This window comes from Podarcis liolepis, assembly GCF_965112155.1.
Source record: "Podarcis liolepis genome assembly, chromosome: 3".
NCBI classification, from domain to species: domain Eukaryota; kingdom Metazoa; phylum Chordata; class Lepidosauria; order Squamata; family Lacertidae; genus Podarcis; species Podarcis liolepis.
Genome location: NC_139557.1, coordinates 43,216,245 through 43,236,691, shown reverse-complemented (window position 1 = coordinate 43,236,691; position 20,447 = coordinate 43,216,245). Strand labels below are relative to the sequence as shown.

Here is a 20,447-nt window from a genome sequence, read left to right as displayed (position 1 = left end):
CTGGGGGAGTTGTTGGAGAAAGAGAGGCAGTAAGCATGCTGCCTAAGAGGAAAATTTAAAGTGAAACAACTTCCCCCAAGTTTAATCTACACCCAAAGTCAAGGCTGCACACTTTATGGCTTGGTTATGCCCAGTGCAGCCCAGCAGATATACATTGTGGTCACCAAGGGTTCAAGGTTGTTTTTTCTTGTGTGGAATTGGAAAGCAGAGTTTCAGTGATGCACATGGCAGATAATACACACCTAGGCTGCAAGCTATCTTACAGTGGAGCACCTATTGTTGTGACCTCTTGTTAAGATTTCTTCTCTGTGCCTCTGATGCAGAGAGAAGAGACATATTTGGTCATCAGCATGCTTTCTTCTGTTTGCTGGCTGGGGTTGATGGGAGCTGGAATCCAACAAAAAAACAGAGAGTACCACATTTCCTTGTGCATCACTGCTTACTCAGACCGCGGAATAGTTAGTGGAACAAGGAATCATCTGTATTGCCTACTTTTTCTTACATTTGCGTCATTTACATGACGTTTGGCTTATGGCTTACTGGGTCAGAGTTTGGCTGAGCAAGTTCTAAAAAACCAGGGCTTGTTCTTTAACTCTTTTCTCATTAACCATGAGCTATAGCCAAGAACAATAAACCTAGCTGTCCGCTTTTGTCCATTTAGACGGGAAGGGTCATTTCCAGTTTGAGTCTTTCAAAGCTAACTCTGGTATCTAAAAGATTATGGCTTAAAGGTCTGGGTTTGCAAGTCAGGAAGAGATGCTTTCTTTGTGAGGGGGGAGGGGCAGAGCAGGGACGGGACAGGCCTGAGCTGTACTCTTTCAATATTTTTTTATATATATGTTGCACTTGGCTTGATCAGTGCTTGCACCCAACAACCTTCGCTGCCTGTTGGATAGTGACACTTTTGTGTCATTTCATGATGGACTTTTCGAATGTACTGTAGTTGGGTGAAGTGGTATTCATCTTCCCAGGGGTGTTGAAAAATGAAATGGTACATGGGGGATGATGCATCAGATGAGTCCAGATTATTTTTAAAGATGAAATGTGGTTGGATGAAGCTGTGGTAGAAATGGTTTCAGAGAAGTCTCGGCCACTTAAGTCTTTGTTTTTAGGAGCTTTGGAAAAAAGAAAGCAGACTGCATCCTATAAAACCATATGCAAGGTACCTGTGGCATGTCTGGAGTTAGAGCAGCGTCCTGTTGATTTGAAATAGCCCCACGCTGGCAGAGAATGACTTCTGGATAGCATGCATGTTGGCCCTGGCAGTTATTATTAACTCTTATTTCTTTACATTGCTATCTTCTAACGGACAATGCTGCAGACCTCTTGGGAGAGGGTGAGTAACGCTTGATTTCTAACCCCAGTTCCTCCAAATTGTTAATACACAATTAGCCTAGTCCTGCCATTTCACTCTTTTTTGCAATGTAGTGTTAGTTTGTTTTCCCCTTCTCTCTTTCTCTCTCTTCTGCTCACTATTTCCGTTTGATCTTCATATATGGACTTGTAGACGGTCTGGCTGGGCTTTCCGGTGTTAGTTCTGAGCCGCAGATTTCAGATCCGTTTGCAACAGAGCCCACTCCAGCTGCTGCAGCTGCTGCTGCTACTACTACTACTGAAATAGCATCTGCTTCTGCTACATCTACAGCTGCCGCTGCTCCTACTTCTGCTGAAGTGGATCTCTTTGGAGGTTAGTTTTGTCACTGAGGTTTTTCCTCCCTCTCCCTCCCTCTCTCCCTCTCTCCCTCCCTCTCGAAAAAAAAAAAAGAGGATGAGAAAACATTGTTGAAACCCACTCATTTTCATAGACTTGCTGCAGAACTGACAAAATGTAATACTTATACCTGGAAGCTTCAGGATAGCCCAATTTGCGTGTTAAGTTTTCCAAAGGCAAGGTTGCTTTTGGGAGTGATCACCATGGAAACTTGAAGTGGGCCAAGGGATGACAAACACACAATATTAAGTTGCTTATATCGCTCTATCTACAAATAGCCCTGGGAGGTAGGAAGACCAGGTCACAGAGGAGTGGGATTCAATCCTTTTCTCCATGCTGTGGTCCTGACAAAAATCACCCCACCTCTGAAGCTGCTACTGCTATGGGAGGAAAGCTCCATTGGTAGGCAGCATGTAGCTGCTGTGAATAATGCTTGGGGAGAGAAGGGGAAGTGATAACACTGAAACTAGTTACTATTAAGCTTATTGTGGAGATTGCACAAGCTTTCCATGTTTGGGACTCTACCACAGACCCACTGTTGACACAGCAGCAGCAGCAGCAGCTGCTGCTACTAGCTCTGTAAATCCTACGGATTGTATCCTAGTCTTGACACAGGATAAGTTTCATGCTAAAATGTTGGACGGCAGGAAGTGGTATCATTGGTTAATTCCTCTCGTGCAACATCCCAAAGGCTGATAGAGTGAGAGGGAGGCTCAGCCATTCTCTTACCTTGTTTTGCTATGCTGCTAATCTATATTTCAAAGTAGGGCTAGGCGATATCTGGTTTTCAACATTGAGATTTATCACCAGCCAAACATTGTGATATATCGATATCACAATAAGGATAAGGATGGAACGATAAATAAAGATAGAACTATGTAGAGGTGAACAGTCAAAGGTTTGTTTGTTTTTTTTAAAGCAAGCTTTTCAGAAGTACACACACACACAAACACATACAAAGCATTGTGCAAAAAGAACAAATGGCTGATTAGGAGGTTGCTCAGGTGAGCAAAATATGATCCATACAGCAGCTAGGAAATTGTGTTCCATTTTCATCAATATTTTGATGTGGCTTTAATATAAAGCTTCTTAATTACTTTGTCAAAGCAGAACTTTTGAAAATTGAAATGTTCTCGATTAATTATTGGACAACTGCCATACAGTTTGCTGTAATGTGTTAAATGGAGACTACACAACTTCAGGGCAATGAGAACTTGGCAGATTCCATTTCCTGTTGCTCTTCTCTTCTTCTTTTGCTCTTCAGTAGTGTGAAATCAGCTTTAGCTTGGTTCTGTTGCAGTTCAGATGCATGTCAACGTGAGCTTTTTAGAATAGCTGGCATCAGTAACTTTTTGTGTGTGTGAAGATGTATATTTTTAACATGAAAATGCCATGCCTACGTTAACTGCATGTAAAGCTTTTGTGTTTGGACAAATTGTAACTTAAAACATTTCCTTCCTTTTTAGGGGTTGCATGGTACAGTATTCAGATTTAGGAATGCTAGTTTGCAATTCATTAACCCTCCTCTCTTTAATGTCCCCACAGCCATGGTTTCTTCAGTTCCTCCCCTTCTACCATAGTCACTTTGCCTACCCATCCATTCACAGATGATGGATTAGGCTGGATTCCTGTATTGCCGTAGAGCAGTCTACAGTGGGTAATAGTACCATGAAGGGGAAGGTGGGAAGCAGCTGCCTTCTTCACCATTATACTTGGGAAGTATCAAATCCAAAATCAGATGGGCAATGGAAGTCTTTGATGCTTGGATTGTGTCAAGACTTTCAATTAAATTGAAAACAATTTGAAATGGGACTTGTCCTCTGTCATTCATTCTGCATGGCGGCGGCAGTGGCGTTGCTTACAAAGGCTATCCAGATGGCTCATCTCCTCTCTTTCTGCCACTGTGGAATTAGCAGTTGGGGAGGAAATGGTACCACTGTCAGTTGCTCTGTTGCAATCATCAAATGATCCAGATCATGTAGACAGAAGCCTTCACACATACACTTATATGCATGGAGGCTCCTTTCTTGCAGACACATTTATGTGCAGGTGCCAGGGGACTTGGGCTAGTCAGCATGTGGGCAGAGCCAATTGGCACACCCACTCCCCACTCCTGTGACTTATAGAATGCATTAGTGTATCTGCCTGCATACAGCTACTAAGTTCCCCATACAGACGTACCTTGGATCCCGAATGCCCTAGAATGCTGCAAACTCGGAAGTGATTGTTCCAGTTTGCGAACATTCTTTTGGAATCTGAACGTCTGGTGCGGCTACCAGTTGGCTGCAGAAGCTTCCTGCAGCCAATCAGAAGTCAAACAGGCTTCCGGAACGGATTCCGTTCGACTTCCAAGGTACGACTGTATTAGATTAATCCTGATAATGGAAAACAGTCTAGGCTAGAAAACCCCACACTACTGCTGGATTATGACTGTAGAAACTTTTAGAGTAATTTCCATTATTGCACAAAGGCACTATTAGATACCCATGGTGTATGGATGATAGTATGTAAGAAAAGGGTGTCAAACTGCTTAGGACAGTATAACCAAAAACTGTAATTATATAATTCTAAGAAGATGCTATATGCTCGGTGTAAGGTTATGATGATTATTTTTCTAGTAATTCATCTCCTTAGGGAGTAGGCTGTATATGTTGGAATATCAGTGTAATTTAAGTCACATTGAAAGAGCTATTTAGAGCAAGTGAACATCAGTATTGCATTCCTATTGCCATAAAATCAGGAATTGTTGCAGTTTATAGTACAAATAGTTGAAGCCTGCTGGTACAGTTTGGTTCCTAAATCTTAGGAAATACCCCAGATTTAGAATTACTGTTCAGATACGTATGAGAGAGCTTGACAGAATAGGACAACGTTAATGTCTTAATTACAATTTTTTTAATCCTAATTGTATACAGTCCATTATTTTGGTTCTTTTTTTTTATAAAAAAATATTTTGGTTGTTACATGAGCATGCTATTCAGAACCCTTATACAATGAATATCTTGTCGCGATTCGCTATCCTGCATATCTTGCCTGTGGCCCTCAGGCTTGTCTCTGCATCCTCACCTACTACAAGTTGATTGAGTAAACAAAGCTACCTGCTGGTATCTGCAACAACAAAAAAAACAACCACCAAAAAAACTCAGGTGGGGCCCTCCCCGCCAACACTCTTGCCTTTCCAGTTTGTATAAGGGAATCTTTTCTATGCCATTTTTAACCTGGTTCTTTTTTTTTTTTTACTATATTTTCTTCTTCTTTTAATCCTTCTTTAATTTCTGTTCCTAAAACTGCATTCAAGATGCCTTTGCAGCTTCTCCTGGTGAAGCCCCTGCAGCAGCTGAAGGGGCGGCAGCACCAGCTACCCCAACCCCTGTAGCAGCAGCTCTTGATGCATGCTCAGGAAATGGTGGGTTCCATCTCATTAGCTAGTCCGTCATTGTCGTGTTTGTCGTACTGTTGAAATAAACTACATGGCAGTATGTTTGTGTCTCTTCTCTCTCTCTTTCTCTCTCCCTCTTCCCCCACCACCCTATGACTTCCTTTAATCTTTTCTCCAACAGCTTGGGAGGTAGTTCTAATCTATCAAGCAGCCCGCCCCCCCCACATCTGTAGACCCCCCAGAGCATGTGTAGAGAAAACGTGGTTAATTTTTTTCTTTTCCAGTGAAGTTCCCCCCCACCCCCTTTTTAACTGAAACATCCTAACAATGCCGAACGTTAAAAGGTCAGTCAGTGGGTTTCTTCCTGTGGTTGCTACCATAACGTTATAACAGAGTCACTATAACTTTAGAAGCTTAAAAAAACACCTTATTTTTTAGGGGTGGGGGTGGGGAAAGCTGTGTTTATTTACCCCTTGGTAAAGATGATGGAGGCTTAGCTAATGATCTCTTGTGTTTTGTGTGTATGCATAATATACTATATTTTTCTCTCTCTGTGTGTGTGTGTGTGTGGTTTTAATCCACACTCTGTGTGGTTTCTCCCCATCTCCCTCCCTACTGATCCCATGTATATATTGTGCCCTTTCCTTTTACAAGACCCCTTTGCCCCATCTGAAGGCAGTGCAGAGGCTGCTCCAGAGCTGGACCTCTTTGCTATGAAGCCCACCGAGACCAGCGTTCCTGTAGTTACCCCTACAACTAGTGCAGCCGCTTCAGTTCCCGCAACTACTCCTACTCCAGCTGCTGCCGTGGCCCCTCCAACCCCTGCTACTACTGCTACTACTACGGCCACTGCCACTACCACTACTGCTACCACGTCTGCTACTACCACTACCACCACCACCACTTCCTCCTCCGCTCCTACTCCTGCTCTAGATATCTTTGGTGGTAATTTGTTTTTAACTCTTTTTTGTTAATTAAAAAAAGAATGTTTCTGGGGGAATTGATCCTGGATGTACAGCATATGCAAACAATCTTTTGCACGTATACTGTTTGTGACAATTGGAAAGAAACAAAAAAAAAATCCATGTTGGAGCTGCAAAAACTGCCAAGTCTTGTCTCCCAGAAATGAGTTAAAGACATGTGTGTTCTTGATCTTAGATTTGTTTGAGTCTGCACCTGCTGATGCCTCTGCAGCACCTAAGCCAGACGCTACTCCTAGCATAGACCTGTTTGGTACAGGTAAAGAATAGTACTATCCTTCCCCTTAAAAACCCAAACTCCTCCTTCTCTTAATTGCTTTTCTAATTTGACCAGTATTTTGTGTGAAGCATCTCTCTCTGTTTCCAATCTTCATTTGTTTTCTACTTGGTTTTTCTTTGTCTTCTGCAAGATGCTTTTTCTTCTCCACCAACTGGAGCTTCTCCTGTGCCTGAGAGTTCTATAACTGGTGATCTCTTATCTGGTGAGTGTGCTTGTTGCTTTCTCTCAAATGACTTATCACAACCCTTCCCTTCCCAAATTTGTTTCAATGCAACTCAGTTTGAGCTGCTGAAGAGTCAGTGGTTACTTTCTTCATCGATACAAAGCTGATCTCTCCTCTGTATGCAAGTTTGAAGCAACTTGTGCAACAACATTTCCCAGAGTACTTGGAAAATTATTTCCAGGAAGTCCCATTGGGTTTGAATCTTACCACCTGCTTTGTGTGGCAAGGACAATAAAGGTTGCAAGGAAGTCTGGAGAACAAAGAAGTGGCAGTGCTAAGCAGACTCCGTAGAGACCTGGAACTCAATAGAACTCCTGATTTAGTGGGCATGCTTAAGATCATACTGCAGATGTGTCACAACAATGATTAGGATAAGTAGTAGTGGCAGCATGACTTGGTAGATACAGGGAATTTGGGGGGAAGGACTTGCATATGCAAATTTCTCCCTGTGATAAAAATTACTTTTTGGGTCAGTGAGTTGATTTCATAGATGAGACATTATCACAAGATGTCGGCGGAGTGATACAATATATTTTAAATCCTTATGAGTATCAAGGAAAAATAATGTATGATAAAGTTTGTATGTATAGACGATAAATAGAAATGGTCAAGGAACTGTGTATGTGTGTGTGTGGTGTTAAAATAGTTGCACTGCTTGCAAAATGCTTATTTAAAGTACTGTAGTGGAAAGAACTAAATTTTGGATGCTGCATGAGAAATGTAAAGGGAACACGTGTGCTGATATCTCAGAAGTCAATGTTTATTTACTGTGTTTTCATGGATCCAAGGTAGTTGGATCTCATCACTCCTGATTTGCTTATACTAAATATATCATGCTTACTGCAGTGGATGCATTTGCAGCACCATCGTCCCTGCCCACTGCCTCCCCAGCTAAAGTGGAGTCTTCAGGTGTGATTGACCTGTTTGGTGGTGGGTATTGTTCCTTCTCACCATTAGAGAACTTCACATTTCATTTCAGTTCAGTTCAGTTCCATTTCATTTTTCTTCACTAGAAATTAAAGTTCCTTAACAGTTTTGTTTGTTACAGTTTTTATGTTGTTACTGAACATGCATTTAAACTGTTTGCTATAAAATAAACCATTAGCCTTTTTTATTTATTCCATCATCTCTCCTGATTTTCAGCAACATTTCATGCATGGAATTGCTTTCTTGCTTAAATAACTTGAATTATTACATTCTTCACCTACAGTGTGTATAGAGTGCTTTGCAGTGATGCTTTTATATTGCTTGTGTGGTTTCTGTTTCCAGCTGCCTAATATCTTTAAGTCACTAGTAAGGAATGGAGTTGAGAAACTTTAGTTGATGTGTTTTCAAATGGGAGAGATATGTCAGTTGATCCCACTTCTGTGGAATTTGATACAAAAGGGCAAAATTGTGGAAGCTTATCATATTTTACAAATTTGAGAATCTGAATTTGACTGTGCCTTAATTATGCTTTTTCCATTCAATGCCTGGAAAATATTTCCCTCTAAAATATTTGCATACATGTGTTTATTTTCTGTACAATCAAGCTTTCCGTCACTTTGCCAATGATGGGCACGGAGGGAGGGTTGTTGTTTTTTTTGCAGAAAGCTGAGCTTCCATTTAGACAGAAATGGTGAACCTATGGTCCTCCAGCTGTTACTGGACCAGACTCCCATCATCCTTGACTACTAGCAATGTCAGCTGGGGCTGATGGGAGCTGGAGTCCAGCAACATCTGGAATGCCACAGGTTTCTCCTTCCTTCAGCTGGACTGTACCTAAGTGATTTGCTTCAGATCAGCAAATGCAAACTGGTAATTCAGTAGGGTGGTACAGGATAGCTTTCTTTTGCTTTCTTCTAGAAGAGCTGTGATCAAAACTTACTAATATGCTTGGTGGTGGTTTTTCTACAGCCATGAAAAATGGCACTTGTCTTGTTTTGGTAGTCCAGGGTTGTGTGCTTTGCCCCAGACTTGTACATTAACCTACTCATTGTTTAAACCCTCTTGCCTTTTATTGCTGTCTCATGGAAATACCTATAGATGCTTTTGGAAGTAGTGCTCCTGAACCCCAGCCTGCAACCCAAGCTGCTTCTAGCTCCTCTGCTTCCGCCGACCTATTGGCTGGTAATGAAAAACAATTATGTGCCATTCTTAACATCATGGTGGTAGTTGTTTTTTTAAAAGCTGTCTTTCTTGGCATAAACTAATATTTCTTTACTTGAGCACAGATATTGGGTGATCGCTTACAGAAGCAGCAAGCTTCACTCCATTTGGTGCATTAGAAAACATGACTCTGAGCCAGGGGTGGGGAACACTAGGCCTCTGCAGTGCTAAATTCCTTCAGGGTAAGAAAAGTGGTTGAGGACCACTTGCCCAAGTGGGTGGAGTCAAAACACACACCACATCTGTCTGTCATGTTCAGACACACACACATGCAGAAACATCTTAGCTTGCCTTTCTTGGAACGCAGAGAAAAGAGGAAGTCGTTTTTTTCAGTGCTAAAAGCTTAGCTGTAACTCAGTAGAATTTCACAGGGAAGTAGGAAGGAATGTGATGTGAGAAATCTGATATGGAGGCCTAGTGAGCCACTTTCAATCTACAGGCCAGAGATTTCCCACCACTGTTCTAAGCCAATAGAATTGTGTTGCTGCTAGTTCTGTTTAGCCAGTCAGGATAAAGAAGATATTTCTCTGTTCTACCGATGGCAGTGAAAGCAAAGTATTTGCAGAGACATCATTTTGACGCTTTTCGTTAGCCTTAATTTATTCTATGAAACGTTTAATTAAACGAACTAGAGATTACTATCCTAAGAGTCCGCATGGTGCCATAGGTAGCATTAGACTAAGACCAGGGAGATCTTTTGGTTAAAATTCCCACTCTCTGATCTTGGCACCACCTCCACTCTCGCAACACAGTCTGTGTCACCCAGTTGTTCAGATCAAACGTGGTACGTGTGCTTACAGGATATTTGATGTTGCCCCAAATTCCTTGAAGTAAAAACGGGATAAAATGTATTTGAATGAAACAAAGAACATTAAACAACAACAAAAAGCCCTGACCTGAGAGAGATTTGGCTGATTTGAGGCACACAAAATTAGGGGACGCAGTTATTTGCCTGAGATGCATGTCCAGAACAGAATTGTCTGTATTTGCACACCTCTAAAGAGAACACAAGGAATGCTATTCCAAGGGTGCCTTCCTGACAAGAACAATATTTCATCAAAGCCAACCTTTCATGTTTATAGTATAGAGGCATCCTTTTCTTGTGGAGGCAGTTCCACCTGGACCTCTAAAATGTATTGTAGAAAGTAGTTTCCCACAATGCATCCATTTCACAGGCTGCTCAGTAGCAAAGCTCTCTGTTACTCATTATTAGTAGCAACACCATTAGTAAGCAGCATGTTTACACCGTAGATGCAATTGTGCTTGCTTTTTTGTGACTTTGATTAGGCTTCAGCAATAACATAAGTAAAGGCAGAGCTTTTAAAGCATGAAAGCGGAGGTGCCAAACATTTAGTTCTTGATTCATGCAGCGGCAGATATAAAAAGTTGGAAGTGTAGGGAAATCCAGGCCCTGGGTCTGAATGTGTCCCTTCAGGCCTCTCTAGCTGCCCCTCAGAATTCTCCCCAAGTTACACCGCTCAGTGGACCCGATAGACGTTCTCCTTGAGGGCTTTTGCACAGCCAGATAGTGCCCTTGAACTCTGATAGCACCTCTTGCTTCCCTGGTTGAACGATAGAGAAGGGTGTGTTTAATGTGTATAGAAACTAGTCTACTGTACAAAGGTAAAATTTGCATCCATTGCTCTGTCCACCACTAGCAGGTCTCCCCTGGAAGGCTGCCCAGAAGATAATGCAGCCCTTGGGTTGAAGGTGGTTTTCCACCCCTGCTTTGGCTTCTAGTTCTTGAAGGCTTTTATGGCTTTATCAGACCCTTAGTAATAAGACTGACTTAAGCCTTCTTAGCTGTATTATTTTGCCTTGCAACCCAAAGGAAGCACATTACTGCTTCAGCCCTCTTCTCTTGCCTACTGCCAATTGTTTATTTTGCTGAAGTTAATGCAATGAGTGAAAATGGGATTTATAATTGAAATGTGTGCGCAAATATACCCTCCAGTTTAGATAATTGCTAGCTAACTCATGGCTGCTACGCAGATGACGATGTTTACGAATTTCTCAGAACTAATGCACTAGAAGGGCAGTAAAAGGAGTAGCAAAATCTTGGAGTGCTCTCTGATTCAGAAAATGTACCTTGATAGTACAGTACACAAATATGTCAAAAGAGCAGGATAGCCATGTGTACCATAATGTGTCCGATGAGATCATATGTCCTTCACTGTATTATTCCTAGCTTGGGACCCTTGCAGGCTCTAAACAATGAATAAAGCTGGTGTATATATTTCACAAGTGATTATATAATTATTAGAGTTTCTTTTCCCCTCTAATGTAGAATCATAGCAAATGGTCAAAAGTAGCTTTTGTTGTTGGCAGTAAGTGTGCAAGCTCTTACATCAAGCCTTATCTCAGCTCTAAATTGATCTTGCAGCAATTAAGTCCTGAAGGGTAGGAAATGATACAGCAAGCCACTTTGATCCCTAATAGTTCGATCAGGACAAGAGGCTTTTTTAGTATTAAGTTCTACCATAAAGTGTTCTGAGAGGATGGATGTGCTACAGTCCCCAGTTGTTCTGCTATGTAAAGCAAGAAATAGTACCGTGTATCCAAAAATTTGCTTTGCCCCTTAAGAGTATTCAGATCTGTGTGTGCTGGCCAGCTTCTAGTAGTTATCTAATTACTTTCTCATTTCTCCCTCTTTCATTTTTCCAAAGGTTTTGGGGGTTCTTTTATTGCTCCTTCTCCTTCACCTTCCCCTGTTACTCCAGCTCAGGCTAATATACTACAGCCCAATTTCGAAGCTGCTTTTGGAGCATCACCCTCACCTTCTCCTGGCGGCAGTTCTTTTGATCCCTCAGGTGAGTTGGGGTGTTGTGTTTTTGTGAATTTCCAGAACAAAATGCTGATTTCATTTATGAGATGAGATGCTCTTGCAACTCTACCTGATGTGCAAAAGGGCATTCAAAGGGAGTTCCTTGGAGGCTTAAAAAATTCCCTGCCTTGTGTTCCTTTGAAATGGGTAAACGTTTAGCGCAGTGTAAATTGAAGCAAAGTTCCCGTTACGCAGTTGTCTTTCGTAGGGTTTAAACACATATCAAACCAAAGTCCTCTCTTTGCATGTGCTCTATATGCATGTTTGTTTAAAGGAAACTCCTGAAACTGCAGACACTTTGTACTGTTTATTCAGTATATGGATGTGTGGTCTTGCTATTTTTGCTGAGCCTTTTCCAAGCGTGCATGGCACAAAAATGTTAGATATAATGGACTTCCAGGGTGTTCTTCCCTTGACATAAAGCTTAACCTTTCATCACTGCTCTGTCGTTTTCTGTTTGTATCTCTTTCATTCTATACTTTCATGCTGGGGCCTTGCTACAAATTTGCAATTTGGGTGAGTTCTGCAACAGAATAAATAAAAACAAAATATTTTAGTATTGCTTTGCTTTATTTGATCGCTTGTTGGAGCATAGTGCAAGTTGGCTTACTAACATTGGCATGCACATCTGATGTGAATAGGTGTACTCACCATGTAATGTTGGTCTGGCTTAGAAATTGCTACCTAATTGGGTATAATGGGATGAGATCCTCTGAGTTGTGGTATATTTTTCCAAATGTGATATTTGAGCTGGAAAAGTTAGGCCAAACCATGGCAGTATTATATTCTTTCTGATACCTTCTAAAGCAAAACTTTTAAAGGAAAAAATATAACCCACTATCCTAGCTTGTAGATGTCAGAAATGAAATACTTTTGTGGTGTGGAAAACTTACTGTGCAGTTAGTTTTCCAATGGACGTCACAATAGGCTTATTGATACTTCTGTCCCAGGAATTCTTACTACAAGTTATCTTCTCTGGCTTTCTTACCCTTGCTTAATGTTCAGCAGGTTTTATGTTTTCCAATTTTCTTTGCACCCACTACTATCCATTCTTCCTGACACACTTAATGTGTACTGTTACAATAACTACCTAGACAATCCCGAGGAGAATTGGCCAGATGTTTGCCATAAAGTATGCTGAGATAGAAATTGGAGGACAAAAATACTTATTATAGAGAAAATTCAAGGAGATATTCTGAAACTTCCCACGTTTGCCTGCCAGAAGCAATAAAACCATTGCCATATGGTGTCCCTAACTTTTTCTTTGCCATATGTAAAAGCTAAATGTGGGGTAGTTCAGATGTTTTTGAAGGGAGAAAGATTAAAAAGTTGGCTGCAGGTAATTAAACTTGGGGGTATCATAGTTATTGAATGTAGTTTATGAAACGACTCTCTGATGGTAATTCCTTCCACATCTGCAATTCTGCAGCAATCACAATTCATTTCAGTAGTTACCTAACTCCATGCTTTCTTTTCTGGTCTTAGAAAGCTAATTGGCAAGTGGACTGTGATACCTTGAATTCATACACAAATAGTGGCCTACTGTCTAGTTCAGTTGTTCTTCTCACCACAGGGAAAAATGAAGGGATGGAGTGTGCAAACCTGAGACCTACTCTTAACCTCTCCCAAGGACTATCCTGGGAGGAAACAGTGTCCAGACAGACGCCCTGTTTGACATTTCAGAATGTAACAAAGACCCCATAGAAGATTCTTGTAGTATAATAATATGTGGTCTTGTCTTGATTTTTATTTTATTTTTTTGAAAAAAACCCATAACTTCATTTCTCTTTCCATCTGAATTCATGGTAATGGTATTGGAAGCTAAGCAGTGTTGAAATGCAGGGTATGCTACATCTTAAGAGGTTTCCAAGGTAAAATACTAGTCATTATTTGGATCTCTTCAGATTATTCATTAGAATAAATTATATACAGGATTAGAGTAAGCTTCAGTGTGTTAGCCAGATAGCTTGCATGCATGCCTTCCATTGGCATTACATTAACATTAAATCTATGTGATGGTGGTACTAAGACCTGTAGTGATTGTATGTGTTACGAAGTTCATGGTTTGACCATTTTGGATGTCAGTTGCCTTGACCCGTGTTAACCCAGGCCGTGCTTTACAAAAGATTGGTGCCCTAAACTACTGCTCTGTTTTAATCTACAGTGTTTGATGGCTTAGGTGACCTCCTTATGCCAACTATGATGCCATCTGGTCAACCACTCTCTGCTTCAGGAATAGCCGCCTCTTCTACTTCAGCTGCAACCAAAGGCATTGGAAGTGATCTTGATTCCTCTCTCGCGAACTTAGTAGGGAGTAAGTTTGGGAAACTGCAATGCTTGGAAGTGGGTTTCACTTTGTTTATTTTTCGGTGACCCATGGTGTATCGTACTAATCAGTCAGACACGATTTACACTCAGTGTGCCTCTGTTGTGTATCTCTTCAATAGTTATTGCAGAAGGATGTGTTTCTTCCCCTATAGGAAGACAAAGTGATGAGGTTTTCATTTTCTGTGTGACAGGAAATTCCTGTTCTCGTCTTGAACTTTTGACACTGAAGTATATACAACACTTTTTATATTGCTGAGTTGGCTCAATTCTACAACAAGTTAAGCAAATCACTTGAAGACATTTTTTTAAAAATTAGATAGTAAATGGAAGAATAATAGTTCAAATAAAATTACTCGCATTCCTAAGAGTAGCGTTTAAAGTGAGAAGTAGAAAATTAAATTTGTGGTTACATGGATGGCCAGTAAATGCTACCTAAAATAAGCATTGATTTCTGGCTTTACTTTATGCTTCAGAGATTAACACTCAGATGACAGTAATAAAGGCCATGGGTTTGCATGAAGATGCCCAGAACAGATAGGATTATGAAATTGCATCTCAGTGTTGCATCTGTCCTTGAATAGTGTGAGAAACCTTTCTGATATATTGTGCGTTATTTTCATTTCAGTCACTTTTTTTAATAGCTGAATAAATGCTGCTTAAGTCTGTTGACCCTTAATGATTCAATGAGCTCAAAATTGCATTCATTAGTCAATGGTTTCATTAAGTCAAGAATGGAGAACCTGTGGCCTTCCAAATGTTGAATCCCCTTTTCAATCGCTCCTGACCACTAGTCATGATAACTGGAAATGTTGGGAGTCCAACACCATCTAGAGGAGGGTTTCTCAAACGTGCATCCCCACCTGTATTTGTACTACAAGCTAGGAGGACCAATGGTCAGGGATGATGGAAATTGTAGTCCAAACCTTGATCTAGAGAGTCACTGGTTCCTCAGAACTGCTGCTAGATGGCAACTGAGCTCATTGAACCAACTCTCCAACTCATAAAGCTGTCTTATACCATGTTCCTATGTATAAAATGATCAGGCATATTTTGGTCATTGTAAGAACTGTTGAAATAGACTTTGATATCTTTATATGCAAGTTGGGCAAAACTGAAGTTTTCAAATTACCTTCCCATCTTTGCAGATCTTGGAATTTCTGGTACAACATCAAAGAAGTAAGTAGCTATTAAAATAAAAATTCCAGACATGAATATACTGTACTTTTTACTGACTGACTTTGCATTTGCGGTGCTTCTATTTATTAGTAGTATTTTTAATGAAACTTCTGCTTCCCTATAAACAGTGGCGGAGTTTCATGCTCCAGCACCAGGGAGCAGAGAGCAGGTGGGGCTGGGGCTGGGGTGTGTCCCGGGGGTGGGGTGTGCACCCCGGGGGCGTGGTGCACATCCTGGGGGTGTGGCACACCGGCCGCAGGGGTGTAGAGCGCGTCCTGGGGGCGGGGCACACTGCCTGCAGGGGCGTAGCGCCCAGCACGGGGGGGGCACGATGGCACCCTACTGGGATTGCGCTGCTGGGGGCAGTGCGCTCCCCCCACTCCTCTTCCTCCCCCAGTGCCTATAAATAGTCTTTAAGTGGTTATGTATTCTTTCAAATCCATTCTTTGGAAAGGTGACAAAAATAGAATGGTCTTATCAGTAAAAACCTGGTCTCTTATGACAGAATAGAGTGCTAGTACTTCTCTCCACAGTTTCATAAGCGAAAGCTTTATGAATTGCTGTATTTTCCTTTGCATACTGAAGATTAAGAAACATTGTACAGGCATACCTCAGAGATGTTGCGGGTTTGGTTCCAGACCACCACAATAAAGCCAATATTGTAATAAAGCGACACACACACACAAAATTGTTTCCCAGTGTGTGTAAAAGTTATGCTTGCATCACACTGTAGTCTATTAAGCCAGGCCCCCAAGGCTTCAGGGGGGGAGGGAGCGCTATGCCAGCTGCACTCCCATGGCCAGAAAGTGGCAGCGGTGGCAGGAGGCTTCCTTCCGCTGGAAGTGGCAGGCTGCCTACAGCTGCATCCGTCTCCTTTTAAGGAGCAATATCTGCAATAAAGTGCAAAGTGAAGCACAATAAAATGAGGTATACCTGTATTTCATTTTGTAATCCAAAAGCCAGTAGTAGTGCAAATCTAAACATTGCTTTTGTTCCAGCCCAAAATATTGCACTATTTCCAATACTCTCCCTTAGCTGGTTGGTTGGTTGATTAGCATTCAAAATCATTGTCTGTTTTAGGGGAGATCTTCAGTGGAATGCAGGAGAAAGGAAGTTGACAGGAGGAGCCAATTGGCAACCCAAAGTAGCACCTGCAACATGGTCAACTGGCGTTCCTCCAAGTGGCCCACTGGTATGTAGTGTTGTTGATACTTCTTATTTTTAGGGAAATGCATATAAATTGATCAGCCGTTTCAATAGACTCTGCCACAAGCAAGAGCTTTGTCACCCTAGAAAACCATTATTACGGGCTGGATTGTTTGAAGTCTGTTTACACTAATGTTAGAAAGCTTAGGAAATGTATATCCCATCCTACTATTGTTTAAATTATGTAGTTATCTTATCATTTGTTCCGGGAGCATAACACTTCCTTAGTGTTTGAATGAAAGTGTGTTTTCAATTTATGCTTCCTGTACCTTAACGCTTTTGTTCACTATACCCAACCTTACTTCAGAGAATAATCCAGAGTGCTAAAAAACCATGGGAAGCTAGAATATTTGTTAAAATCACTGTTGTTGATAGTGTTGTTGGTTGTTGTGAAACAACCCACCACCTTGGGACAGCAGGCTGAAATATAAAAACTGTCAAATTAAACAAGAAAATATTCAGACAATACAGTGTTCTAAAACAGTAAAGAGACAGGGCCTGGCAAATCTCAATTTATTCCATGGGGTAGGCACCAATCCATAGAAAGCTCTGCCTCTGGTTGCTGCCCACTGCCTGACTAGCCTCACAGGGCTGCATAATCTGAAACAGAGGGTCCAGTGATGATCTGGGGAAGAACATATGGAAGAAGCCATTTGTTGTGGTCCCCTGCCCCCAAGTCATTTAAGGCTATAAAGCACCTTGAATTGAGCCAGGAAATGAACTGGCAGCCAGTGCAGTAAAAGCAAGATAAGCATGGTGTGATCAAAATGCCTAGCGACAGTATCCTAGTGCCACATTTTGCACCTCTTGCCATCACATGGCGACAGTATGGCCAGTTCAAGACCCAGCACATTTCAGAGTTCTAGACTCTTTTCAACTCTCTCTCCGGCCTGGTGGAACCCTCTGCCTCATGAGACCAGGGCCCTGCAGGATCTGATTTCTTTCCGCAGGGCCTGGCCTTTGGCTTGGAGCCAATTTGATTCCCTCCCCCTCTTTCTTTTTTCCTTTCCTTCTCCTCCTGCAATGAGGCTACATTTTAATATTTTAATGTTTCAATATTTTAATGTTGTAGTTTAATTTTGTTTTTAAGTTGTAATCATTCAACTTGTTTTTATTATTGCTTGTAAGCCGCTCTGAGCCCGGCCTTGGCTGGGGAGGGCAGGGTGTAAATAAAAATTATTGTTGTTCTTCTTCTTATTATTATTTATTTATTAGACTGTGGCAGTTTAGTGGAAAGGGGTTGCACACAAGGCAGGAACTAGGGCCAAAGTCACTGTGTTCGGATCTGGCTATGAGGCTGTCTGCTTGAGAAACAAGTGAATAACGTAGAGAAGTTGAATATTTTCAAAAGTAGCTCTGAATAAACCCAGAACTTTGTAACATTCGACAAACTAAATTGATGACTGTATGTTAGGTTTTTTTTATTGTATAACTGTAAATCCTTGAGACTTACGTGAAAGGCGAGTTAACAAGGAAGAGGAGGATAATTGCTGGACAACAGCTTTTAATACAATTAATCTGTCCTATGTTGATTTAACTTTGGCAGGATGTGGAAATGACAGGATGGGCTTCTGTAATGAGTGCTGAACAGTGACTTAATGTTGGAAGTGAGTGTGTGCGTGCGTTCATATCTGTATCATCTGTAATCAGTGTCTGGTGTTTGTTATCCTGGTTTCTAGACAGGATCTGGAGCTCCAGCAGGTGCTGCCCCTCCTACATCAGGTGCCCCCCCTGCACAGCCTGCACCAGGATTTGGGATGGTGAGTGACATTTAATAATAGAGATTGCATTTGATCAGTCATTTTCTTAAAAAACAAAACAAAAAAACAATGACAGGAAGGATTGCCACCACCTGCCACTTAACCTTTGCTTCCTTTTTATGTTGGTTATCGCCAAGACTTGTATATTTTGCCCCTTTTTAAATAAAAAAAAAGTCAGCATTCAGCAGGAGGAGAAACAGAAGTCAGCCCACATTACCGTTTTTGTAACCTTGCTTAACTTGAATATTTTGCATGCTTCTGGAAGGAGCAAGAAAACTATGCAGAGCTCTGAAGCTCTGCCCCAGGAATCTTTCTTTGGTCCTGCCTTCTTAGTTTTCACCAGACATTTGTCACACATTGAAGTTTATCATTTGAACCTTGAAGACCAGGAACACGTTCCCTTTAAAAAGGATACATCTGATGCCAATCGATGCACCGAACACCAATTTCTATGCTTGTCACTGCACAATACACAGTGCACTGCATAAGGAGTTTGCTGGGGTTTGCTAACAGATTACAAATGGCGTTGTTCTTCATCTGGTTGGTTAGGACTCAGTAATGGATCACAGCCTGATCTAAGGTGGCAGCACTACCACCATACAGATAGGTAGTAGTAGTAGTAGTAGTAGTAGTAGTAGTAGTAGAAGATAGTAGTAGTAGTAGTAGTAGAAGAAGAAGAAGAAGAAGAAGAAGAAGAAGAAAAGTCCCACAATGCATGCTTGGGTTAAAGGTGAGTCCCAGGTCTGAAAAAGTTGACAACTACTGACAATAGGGTATACAGCCTACCTAAAGTGTGTGCATTGTTGTTGTTGAGATTTGATTTTTGTATAGTGGAACTCTGGCACACTCATTGGACTGTGCATACCTGAAAGGATGGAGGCTAGCAGTACCTGTCTTGCCAAGATGTTGCCAGCCAGCTAAGACTCAAGCTTGCCTTGTTTGTACTGCATGCATCACTCATTGTTCTCTTAATACTTCCTAGCAACCTCCTGGATCAGGTGTCCCAATGATGCCACAGCAGCCAGTTATGTACGGACAGCCTATGATGAGGCCGCCATTTGGAGCAGCTGCAGCAGCTGGTGCACAAGTAAGGGCTAACAATTTCTCTCTAGAAGGTCTTTTTTCCCGGAGCAGCTTAGCTTTTATGTCTCCTCTTTTGACCTGTGACCCTCTCCTGTATTTTCAGCAATTTACCTTTTAAACTCCTTTGAGTGTTTTAAACATTTAAACCATTACAGTCGTACCTTTGAAGTCAAACGGAATCCATTCCGAAAGTCCGTTCAACTTCCAAAACATTCGAAAACCAAAGCACAGCTTCTGATTGGCTGCAGGAAGCTCCTGCAGCCAATCGGAAGCCCCGTCGGACGTTCGGCTTCCCAAAAAAGTTCAAAAACCAGAACACTCACTTCCGAGTTTCGATCGTTCGGGAGCCGGAACATTTGACTCCCAAGGTGTTAGACAACCACGATATGACTGTATTCCAATATATTTTGGCTTCCATGCAGAGCAGTTGCATTTGCATGGACGGGCAGAGACCCCCCCAACCCAAGGCTGGCTCCCGTGTGGAATAAAGACACACAACACTGTGTTACGGGATTAAAATTGGCCACAACTTTATTTAAGATTCAGATGTAGGGAGACCTTGGCTTAGGCCTTGGGCGTTTATCCCTCAAAGTCCCCAGCCAGGGATCTGGGGAACATCAGGCTTATCCAGATTGAGTGGGGATTGGACTGTCTCTGGAGAACATCTGTTCAAGCAGAGAGCCTGCCCCCCAATTCGCCACAACACGGGGGAGACCAATGACTCCCCTTAGAACAACCCCTTTAACGGGGAACCCTGGGATCGCCGCTGCAGGGGGGGGCATGGGTCACCACTTTCTTCCCTTTTAGGGAAGAAAGACTAAAGGATTCCACCCAAGGCCTGAAACCGCCAAAGTTGTGACGTTTTGCTATGGGGAAGGCAAAACCTGCCAGTGCAGGAAAATTTCTTTCCGGCCCTTTCATAGCAACCAATTTGTAGCAGCGCCAGCATACCCGTGACAAAGTTAACCTGCAAAAGAAAGCTTTACTGAGGGAGGGCGGGGTGGGAGAAGCTCTGGAGCCAACTGTGATTCCCCAGGTAAGTTCCACCCTCTATTGTGTGGGTAGGGAAGTCCCACCCCCTACCTGGCCAACTCCCCTGGCAAAGCCTCCCCCACCGGGATTGGTTGACTGTCTGAGGTTGGGCGGGAACTTCCAGGTATCCAGCCCGGGGGGGGGGGTGGCGATGCCAGGCAATACTGCTAGGAGCCGTTTAGGATCAGGGGTGCTGCACGCGTCCATGCAAAGTGGGGAGCAGTCATTCTGTAGTACTACAAAATGCTTGCATGCCACTTTCCTTTAGCAGAAGAAAATGGGTTTATTGCACCCATTTTCTTTCGTGATTGAAGATG

The 20,447-nt window shown here is 42.1% G+C and overlaps 1 protein-coding gene across 2 annotated transcripts in view; it reads left to right on the top strand.

Moving 5' to 3' along the window:
* SNAP91 (synaptosome associated protein 91) overlaps positions 1-20,447 on the top strand; it is a 66,206-nt gene that overhangs the window by 43,070 nt on the left and 2,689 nt on the right. The window contains exons 15-28 of one of the 2 annotated variants that reach the window (XM_083497241.1): positions 1,322-1,336; positions 1,508-1,687; positions 5,010-5,117; positions 5,745-6,035; positions 6,249-6,329; positions 6,481-6,552; positions 7,420-7,503; positions 8,599-8,682; positions 11,388-11,531; positions 13,710-13,859; positions 15,019-15,049; positions 16,130-16,241; positions 17,935-18,015; positions 18,998-19,102. In XM_083497241.1, the coding sequence (XP_083353367.1) occupies positions 1,322-1,336; positions 1,508-1,687; positions 5,010-5,117; positions 5,745-6,035; positions 6,249-6,329; positions 6,481-6,552; positions 7,420-7,503; positions 8,599-8,682; positions 11,388-11,531; positions 13,710-13,859; positions 15,019-15,049; positions 16,130-16,241; positions 17,935-18,015; positions 18,998-19,102 (1,538 nt within the window). Of the gene's footprint in view, positions 1-1,112; positions 1,337-1,507; positions 1,688-5,009; positions 5,118-5,744; positions 6,036-6,248; positions 6,330-6,480; positions 6,553-7,419; positions 7,504-8,598; positions 8,683-11,387; positions 11,532-13,709; positions 13,860-15,018; positions 15,050-16,129; positions 16,242-17,934; positions 18,016-18,997; positions 19,103-20,447 lie in introns of those variants that run through there. The other variant, XR_014524625.1, reaches the window with a different exon arrangement.